A 10412-nucleotide genomic window follows, 5' to 3' on the forward strand; every position below is an offset into this window, starting at 1 on the left:
CCCTAGCCATTTAGTTTCTTGTATTGCTGCAAGTTCTATTTTGTATTTTCTGAGCTTTTTAAGTAGTGATGCCTGTGCTCCTGGTTTATTCAATTTCAGAACGTTACAGGTACCAAGTGCGTAGTCCATATTTCTTTGCTTAAGTCGTCGTCGATAAGATCGATCAATCCGAGGCTTATTTAAAGGTTTCGCGGTTTTGTACTTTTTACGGTAACGGGTTACCGTCAATTGCCCAACCCCCCAAACTGGAGGACCAGAATTTTCTGTCAGGGTCTATTCCCCTATAAAGATATTTTGTCGTGTATAAACAAAGTTAAAAAAAAAAAGAAGAGAAATCTATAGAAACAGTGACTAGAGAATAGGTCAGATACAGATCTACAAAACTATAAGCTGGCCAAAAAGGAATCAGTAAAGGGGACGGATATTGTTATGAGCCAAGATATAAACTTATGGGAAAATATAATTAAGGAACTCAACTCACCATCTAGTGATAAAAGCAAAAAAAATGATGATAAACTGGCATGGAACTAGCTTTTGAGTAGTTTGTTGATTATTACGGGTTTTATTACTTTTTCTTTTGAGTAAAATGCTGAGGATAGCCTCACGGAAGTAGCGTCTGCATGAACAATAACTAACAACATACAGACATTAAATGAAAGTAAAACATTAAAAGAATATACACTCTGGTCCAAAATTAACCGGCCACCTTAAAAATGGTTAATTTTTGATTTCTTATATCTCCTAAACCTGTTGTCCGGTTTAAGTGATTTTTTCAATACGTTATAGCCTTATTCTCTGACAATATCTTTATAATAATATTGTTTCTAAACAGGTAAATTTTCATTGTATGCCGGGTGTACGAATCAAGCTGTATTTTTTTCTTAAAGTTTTCATCACCCTGTGGAATATTCTGGCATTTGTAGAATACTGAAATTAAATCGTAACTATAGCCTCATGCTTTCTCAATATTTTTGTTTTTTGATTCATTCGCTTATGTTGGATAATACAAAAATTAGGTGCTTTAATAACTAGACATGTTTTTTATCAATTTTTATTTCCGCGGAAGAGAAAAAATAATCTTTTTAAAAAAAAGTCATTTGTTACAGTAAAAATCCAATGAATAAAATCTTCGAAGAAAATTCAAATTAACAATATTTTGGGAATCAAAGTCTAATTGAAAAAAAATTGTGTATCAATAATGGGTGTTGCCGCCTCTAGCCCTTAGGACTTCTTGGAGCCGGTTTGGCAATCCATTCATGATATCCTGGATATCAGATTAGGGGATATTGTGCCACTCCTCTACCACAGCTGTCTTCAGCTCTTCAAAGGATGCAGGGGCTGGTACTCTTGCTCTTACTCGTCTTTTGAGGTTGTCCTAGATATACTTAATTGGGTTAAGATCAGGACTGTGTGCTGGCCATGGTAGAACTTGAATCCCGACCTTACTAAGGTACTCACGGGTAGATCTTGCTGTATGGCAACGTGCATTGTCATGCATTAGTCTGAAGTTATCACCAATGAATAGTGCAAAAGCATGACATGGTCTTGGAGAACTTCTTGCACGTATACTTAAGCACTCACACTGCCTCTACCGAACACAACAAGATCAGTACGCGCTTCGTAAGAAATAACTCCCCAAATCATTATTGACCTTCCTCGGTAAGCCACTGTTTCGGTTATAGCGCATGCAGCAAACCTTTCATTTTGACGCCTATAGACACGTTGGCGTCCATCTGGACCTTTTAGGGCTATTCTGCTCTCATCTGAGAACAGTATATTCTTCCATTCCGCTATAGACCAGTTAGCATATTCTGGCGCAAAATGAAGTCTAGCCCTACGGTATTGTGGGAGCAGTTGTGGTGCGCGAACTGGACGAAAAGCCCTCAAGAAGAGACCTACGAGCTTCATGAGCGGTGCAAAAGCGAATTCTCAATACTTTAGTGACAATGAAGAGGGTCATCTCGAACTGAAGTGCATCGTTTTCGGCCTTGACCTGGCCTGCGGTTGTAGGATCCTGTCTCGTAATGTAGTTCTGGGTACATCGAGTATACCAGCGATATGACGTTGACTGTAACCAGCATCAACTGGATGCTAGAAGCACTAAAATTTTAATTTAAACAATATTCGCTCACAATGATATGAAATCATCATCATATAACGGGGGTCCTACGGCGATTGCCGCTTCCCGCATTTCAGCCTCCATCTTTTCCTATCTCTCCAATCTCCCTCTTCTAAGCCTCTAGATTGCATTGTTTTTGTAATTTCTCTTCTCCAGGAATTTGGTGGTCTTCCCCTTTTCCTTCTTTCTGGCGGAACATACATTAAGGCTTTCTTTGGCCACCGCTCCTCCTCCATTCTCATCACGTGACCATACCATTGTAATTGCCTTCCTTGTATTCTATCTGAAAGAGTATCTCTAATTCCTGTACGGTTTCGTATTTCCTCATTCCTGATTCTTTCCATTCTCGATACTCGACATGACCTTCTAAGATAATCCATTTCCACAACGTCTACTTTATCTCGTTCATTCTTTGTCATCGTCCAACATTCAGCACCATATGTGGTAATTGGTTCTACAATTGCTCTGTATACGCGAAGTTTGGTATGCATCTTTATTTTATTAGACCACAGTAATGAATTCGGTATTCGGATGCATTTTTTCCCTTGGGTTATTCGGTTTTGTACATCTATCTTAACTCTGCCATCTGCTGATATGATGCTTCCTAGATATTTATACTGGTTGCAGCCTTTTATAATTGCGTTTTCAAGCCTCAGATCTGTGGTATTTCCTCCAATTTTTAAATATTCTGTTTTGCTTATGTTTACAGTAAGCCCCCATTTGGCATATTCCTCAAATAATTTTCGATTCATATAATTTATATCTTCCTCATCGGTTGCAACCACCACCTGATCATCTGCAAATAACAATGTATACAGAGTTTCTTGTCCTACTTCGATGCCCATAAATCTACATTTATTTCTCCAATTCCTCAATGCTTCTTGGACGTATATTTTAAAGAGTGTCGGTGACAAACAGCATCCTTGCTTTAGGCCTTTAGTGACTTTAAATTCATTTGAGGTTCTGGTTCCAATTTTTACACAACTAACTGCATTTTCGTACAATTTATATATCGCTCGGATATACGTCGAATCCAATCCGGACCTTTCGAGGACCTCAAACATTTTCTTTAACGGGACACTATCATATGCCTTCTCAAGGTCTATAAATACCAAATGGGTCTCTCTACTTCTTTCGACACGCTTTTCAATTATTTGTCGTAGGATAAATATATTATCAAGGCAGGATCTCCCGGTACGAAAGCCGCTTTGTTCTTCAATATCTTGTATCTGTCTTTCAACCCTCTTCTTTAATATTCTGCCGTACAACCGGCCCACAGAGCTCGTCACACTAATACCTCTATAATTGGAACAGTCTCTTTTATTCCCTCTCTTATATATGGAGCTTATATATGATTTATTCCAATCTTTAGGAATTTCCTGGTCTCCACACATACATTTATTGAAAAGGTCTACTATTAATTCTAAAAGTGCAGTCGGCCCATATTTAACCAGCTCTATGGGAATGTCTCCAGGTCCTGCGGCTTTTCCGTTTTTAACCTCTTTTAAGGTTTCTGTCAATTCAGATAATGTTATTATAGGGATTTCCTGTCTTTCGTCTCTGTTGTCTATTAATTCCCTTATCTTTTCCCATCTGTACTCTACTCTATCCTCTTTCAGCAGTTTCGTATAATATTCTTCCCATTCATTTAACTTTATGAGGGAAATGTTGTCTTCACTTTTCTCATTTTTCCTAAACTCCTTTAATGTTTTCCAAGCTTGTGCCACTTTTGTTCCACCCATAAATCTGTCCAGTTCATCACACTTAGCCTCCCAGTTTATATTTTTCGCCTTATCCACGTCCTTTTTAACTTCTCTATTCCATTTAGCGTATATTTCTCTGTCTTGAGGGTCTTTGGATTGAAGCCATGTGTGATATGCTTGTTTTTTCTTGAGAAATTTCTCTTCTAGTTCCGTTGACAACCATTCAGGTTTACCTTTTTTCCGATTTTCAACTTTTCCCAGTGCTTCATTTGCCGCTTCATGAATATATTTTTTAATTACCTCATACAGACTTTCAGGGTCTAAGTCCTTTGTTTCTATATTTTTTATTTTCTGAGCTATTCTAATTTTATATAAGAACTTTGTCGAATCTTGTTTAAAGCTTTCCAGGTTATATTTTATGTTTTCTATGGTTGTTCCTATGTCTGTTCCTTCATCATTTTTGTGACTTGATTGTTCTCTCTTAAATGTCACCATTACTTTTGCAATAATCATATGGTGGTCACTTCCACACTCTGGCCCTCTAAACACCTTCAAGTCCTTCGTTTTTAGTTTAGAATCTTTACGCTGAATGAAATAGTCAATTATTGATTTTAAATTCCTGGTAGGCTGCGTCCATGTAAATTTGTGTATATTCTTATGGGGGAAGAAACCATTTAATATTTTCAAAGAATGTGCCTCGCAAAAATCTATTAATCTTTGACCATTGTCGTTCAGAATGTCTTCTCCATATCTCCCTATTATTTCACTGTTGGAGCTCTTTCCAGTTCTTGCATTAAGATCACCTAAAATCCAAATTTCTTTCTTCTTATTAATTGTGGCTAGAACAGTTGTTAACTTGTTAAAGTACTCTTCCTTGCTGTCAATCCTTGAGTCATCCGTCGGTGCATATGTTCCAATTACCACTATTTCATGGCCATTTTTCTTAATTTCCATGAGGATAATTCTTTTATCTATTTCTTGCCATGATTTAATACATTTTTTCAGTTTCTGATGTATTGCTATAGACACTCCCCTTTTAGCTCGTTCGCTCTTTTCTACGCCACTATAGAAATGCAGGTATTCGTTTATCTTTTCATTTCCTCTTCCTTTTTTCTTTACTTCAGTTAATACACAGATGTCTAGTTTCATTTTACTCAGTTCACGGAAGACCTCCTCCTGTTTTGTCCTTATTCCTTGTATGTTCCAAGGACCCAAATTCATAATCCATTTTCTTTGCGAATTTCGTTTATAGTTTAATCCGTCCGAATTCCAAGGCTTTTTGCTGAAATTTTTAACCTTTGATTATTTTTTCCGAGTATCGAGGAGTTGGCCCGATGCCTCAACCCCCAACTTGGAGGACCAGGGTTTTAAATCAGAGTATCCTTCTCTTAGATAAGTTGCCTTCTCTACGGCTTAGGAGTCCTATCTACCCCACCTGTTGGTCCGCGGGTGGTATTTTATTTCCCACCTACCCGCCGGCCTAGCTGCAAACAGGCCGGTGAGGGCATTCCCCTATCCGCCACCTGGGGACGCGCTCTCTAGGGTTACAGGTTCCCCCTGATATGAAATTACAATTTTAATTACAAATTGTTCAAGAATTGTTATTAACACGGAAACAGATTTGCAACAATGTCGTACAACGACTATATGTCAAAAATCCTTCGATGACACAAATTTAGGAAACAAACTGTCACAGATAATGTAAACAAAACAATAATAAAAGAGGTGGGGTTAATTTTGCTGGTGAGTTAAATCGTCTGTGTTGATGAAAAACATGGCTAGTTGTTAAACTACCTAACTTTTGTATTATCCAACATAAGCGAATGAATAAAAAAACAAAATGTTGAGAAAACATGAGGCTATAGTAAGGTTTTAACTTCAATATTTTATAAATGCTAGAATATTCCACAGGGTGATGCAAACTTTAAGAAAAAAACACAATTTAATTCGTACACCCGTTATACAATGAACATTTACCTGTTTTTCAACCATATTATTATAACGATATTGTCAAGGAATAGGGCTATAACATATTAAAAAAATCACTTAAATCTGACGACAGGTTTGGGACATATAAGACATCAAATATTATCCATTTTTAAGGTGACCGGTTAATTTTAGCTCAGAGTGTATGTCAATAAAAAATGTAGTAAAACAAACAAAAAAATAATAGGTCCATACTAGAATTCGATTCGTATCAATTCTCGAACGGTCAAAATTTAAAAGCCATCAAAACTGTCATCAATAAAATTCAACAATATTGATTCATCTGTTTAATTTTTTATTCGAGACACTTCTCGTTTTAAAATAATTTCATATGAATGCAATGTCGAATTTTTACAATTATCGGCTCGACTATTGTATTAAAGTGCGACAAAAAGAGTTATTAGTCAAACATTTTAAGTTGAATTGTCATATCTACATCTTGGAATAAATTTCTGAAGCAGCATGTATTAAATATGGCTTTTTACGAAATAGCCGTCACAGTAAATAGTTGGAGAGTCCATTTACATCACGAGGGGTCCGTTATAAAACATGTAAACTATCAATTTTAAAAATACAGAAATCATAGTATTAAGCTTCGTGCTAGTCTACTGTACCGCCTACTTTAACAACTTTTTTAATATGTGAGATTGTAAAACAGTAGACGTATATATGTAGTAACATAAACTTAGCAGTCTCTAGAGCTAAGAGATCTTGTCGTCAGTACCGGCGGACGGTTTGCTCGGTCTGTGTTAATATATACGTCTATGTGTAAAACAGATACATTTTTAATTTGGTTTTTTTTAGGTTGTCACACTGACAAAAATGGAATGGAAGTTCTAGACACATTGCCTCTTCTTTTTGGAAATAAGGAAAAGAGTCCATTCAAATGTGAAGTTTGCCTGAAGCAGTTTTCCCAAAGATCACATTTGGACAATCATTTCAGAACGCACACTGGAGAAAAACCTCATCAATGTGAACTTTGCTTTAAGGAGTGTGTTGAGAAAAGCAATTTGATAAAGCATATGAAAATTCACACTGGAGAGAAACCTCATCAATGCGAAATTTGCTTTAAGCGGTTTGTTCACAGTGGGCATTTGAAAAGACATTTGAGAGTGCACACCGGCGAAAAACCTTACAAGTGTGAAATTTGTTTTAAGCAATTTAGAGCAGCAAGTCATTTGAAGTTACATATGACGATGCACACTGGAGAAAAACCTTATAAGTGTGAAATTTGTTTTCATCAATTTAGTAACAAAAGTAATTTAAATGTGCATATGAACACTAAAGATAAAGGTTTTTGTAAAAAAACAACATTGAAAATGCATATGAAAGTTCACACTGGAGAGAAACCTCATCAATGCGAAATTTGCTTTAAGCGGTTTGTTCACAGTGGGCATTTGAAAATACATTTGAGAGTACACACCGGCGAAAAACCTTACAGGTGTGAAATTTGTTTTCATCAATTTAGTACCAAAAGTAATTTAAATGCGCATATGAACGTTCACACTAGATATAAATCTTAAATGTGAGGAAGACCAAGAACCTCAAATAGGAGACTATTTGTGTGGGTTTAGGAAAAATTGATCAACAGTGATCAGATATTCACTATTAGGCAGTTAATGGAGAAATATAATGAATACAATAAAACATTACATCATCTCTATAATATAGATTTTAAACAACTATATTATAGTATCATACGAATGAAGTAGTGGAATGCCATGGCAGAACTAAGCATACAGAAGAATTTAATTAATTTTACAAAAACTAGAATGATCTAGAAGTAAGTAAATAAGTAAGAAAGATGGGGATAGGCTGACCATGTCAAGAAACGAGATTAGCATGATGTAAAGCTGGCCTAGGAAGAGACTCCGAATGGAAAGTGACCGCTAGGGATACCCGGGATGCAGTGGAGAGATAGTATTGCAGTAGATTTACGTGATCTAAATATTGAACAAACAGAGTAACTAATGATGGACTGTTTTAAGTGGAAACCGGTTGTTAACTCAGTGGAGACTCATCTGGGATTGTAGTGCTATAGAGAAGAAGACCAAGAGTAATATGAACATATATTGACCATTTACTTATAAATCCAAAGCATGTCATCCAATTTGAGATTGACATTTTCATATTATTGCGAAATGATTGAATTGTGTTATTAGTACTAGTACCTTTATTTATTTGCCCTGTTTCTCCTAGCTCTTTTCTGTGTTAACTTTTTGTCTTTTGATTATTTATTTCTAGTCCTGTCTATTTTGTCCCTGCTTTTTAATTATGAATATATTTCTACCGCCTCTTATGTTCTGCGAGACATAATACTAATATCATCGGAATAGGCGACAATCTGTATCGATTTATTTGTTAAGAGATTACCTCTTCCTATATTCAGCTGTCTTATCACATTTAATCCTTTGACTATTGAAATGTTCTCAGTGAGCTCATTTTGTACTGTAACAGTTGTTGTTTTTACTAGCCGAATGTATTTTTGGGGGATGTTAAAGCTATGCAATATTTTATATAACTTTTGTCTATTAATTGAGTCGTAGTCCTGTTTGAAATCTATGAATACGTTGTGGACGTGAATGTCATATTTTCACGATTTGTTTAGAATTTGTTTCACTGTGAATAGCTGATCAGGTGTAGATATTCCCTGTCGGAAACCGATTTGATGTTCCCCGAAAATATTGTCAGTTAGTTGTTGGAGTCGTTTGTTTAGTATGTAAATAAAAACTTTGTACGCTGTGCACTAAATGGTTATGTCGCGATCATTTTCGCATTTTAGTGTATCCCCTTTTTTATAGATTGGACATATAATTCCCGTTTTCCACTCGTTAGGGATCTTTTCATCATTCCAAATCTTGTTTATAAGCATATGCATTTCTAGATGTTCGCCACCTAATTTATATAGCTCCGAGGGACGTTGTCAATACCTAAAGCCTTGTTATTCTTTTGTGTTCGTATGGCTTGTTTTACCTCTTCCATCGTCGGGTGTTCTATATTTACGGTGTCTCTTTCAATATTATGCATTTCTATATGCTCTTTATTTTCTTTCGCCCGTAGGAAAGTTTGAAAATAGGTTTTTCAGACTGATTTTACTTCTTTTGGATCACTGGTTATTTGCCCTACTTGATTTCTGCAGAGATTTGTTCGAGCTTTGTATCCTTCTCTTAAATTGTCTAGGTATCTATACGCTTCCCTTATATCGTTGCTTTGCAGATTTTTTTCTATTTTCTGTATATTACCGTTTTCGTATTTTCTTTTCTCTGTGCGGTATATTTTATCCGTGTGGCTCTCCGTCTTACATCTTTTTCTCTGGTTCTTTTTTCCATATATTTATTGTGTTCATTTCTTTTCTGTATAACCTTTTTACACTCGTCATTGAACCATTATCTTTCCATCAAGAATACAAAACCCATTTATTATCACAGTTTGTTCGTGGTAATTATCTTTTAGTTTGTTCTTTGCTTTATTATTTATCGTTTCTTAACTATCTCAGTTTACTTTATATTTTTGTATTTGAAATTTTGGTGTTGTTTTCTATAAAAACTTATTTTGAATTATCGAAGAAACGGTATTTATTGTAGTTATACATCGTACCTATTGTCTTCATTTTTTTTTTTTATAAGGTAGGTTAAAACTTTAAAATTTCATTGTGTATTAACGTAATAATAATGTTGATGAAATTTTAGAATGCCAGGCACAGGTTGTAGTGTGAAGGAAAAATATTAAAAAATGACAAATTTTCAGTGTAAAATGGAGATTGAAGTCCTAGATTTACGTAAATCCTGCATTCACATGGGATAAACATTAACAACCGGTTCTGATTAATTTTAAACACGAAACTGCCTACATATCAACAGTTTTCCATAATTATTATATCCACTAGACATGTTATTTTGTAACTATCTTTACTATTTTCCACACATCAAAGACATAAAAACGACGATTAACAATGTTACGATTCAAATTACTGTACTCTCGTGACGTAATTTTGGGCTTAATGGTCATTGGTTAGTCGGAAGAGGCAACCGTAGTTAGTCTACGAACCGTGAGCTTAAATGTCAGATGCATTAAAAAAAATCATATATAATAAAATTCATTAAAATGATATAAAATTAATAGCTTTTAATTTAATTAAATTAAAGATAAAAAATGAAATGTATCAAAAAGACATAAAATTAATAGTTTTTAATTAAATTAAAAAAAAATGAAATGCATACAAAAAATGCATGAATATACAGTAGACTCCCTCTATAACGAGAACTGAAATTGCAGACTAATTACCTCGTTATAAGCGGAACTCGTTATATCCAACAACAATAATACTGTGTATACATATGAATATGTAGTTTTCTAAAACATTAACTTTCTATAGTGAAGCCATTCGGAGCAATATAAGATGCTAATAAATATTGTTTGAATGGCGTTTTTAAAACAAAGTTGTTTACTTTTATTGTCAATGAAATGCATTAAAACAAAAAAGAGTTGTTTACTTTTACTGTCAATGATATACGTTAAAACAAAAAATCTGTATTCTGTAAATATGTATAAAGCGTATAAAGTTATTTTGTCATTTTTGACTGCTTTAAATTGTCCAGTATTCT

General features: G+C 34.8%; 1 protein-coding gene across 2 annotated transcripts in view; it reads left to right on the forward strand.

The window, feature by feature from the left end:
- LOC140450428 (uncharacterized) overlaps positions 1-9272 on the forward strand; it is a 39973-nt gene extending 30701 nt beyond the window's left edge. The window contains exon 4 of one of the 2 annotated variants that reach the window (XR_011952021.1): positions 6613-6647. Coding sequence is in view for 1 of the 2 variants with exons in the window: in XM_072544068.1 (XP_072400169.1) it covers positions 6613-7331 (719 nt within the window). In the remaining variant the exon portion in view is untranslated. Of the gene's footprint in view, positions 1-6612 lie in introns of both variants that reach the window. The other variant, XM_072544068.1, reaches the window with a different exon arrangement.
- Positions 9273-10412: the final 1140 nt, after the last annotated feature.

Source organism: Diabrotica undecimpunctata, chromosome 9 (genome assembly GCF_040954645.1).
Source record: "Diabrotica undecimpunctata isolate CICGRU chromosome 9, icDiaUnde3, whole genome shotgun sequence".
NCBI classification, from domain to species: domain Eukaryota; kingdom Metazoa; phylum Arthropoda; class Insecta; order Coleoptera; family Chrysomelidae; genus Diabrotica; species Diabrotica undecimpunctata.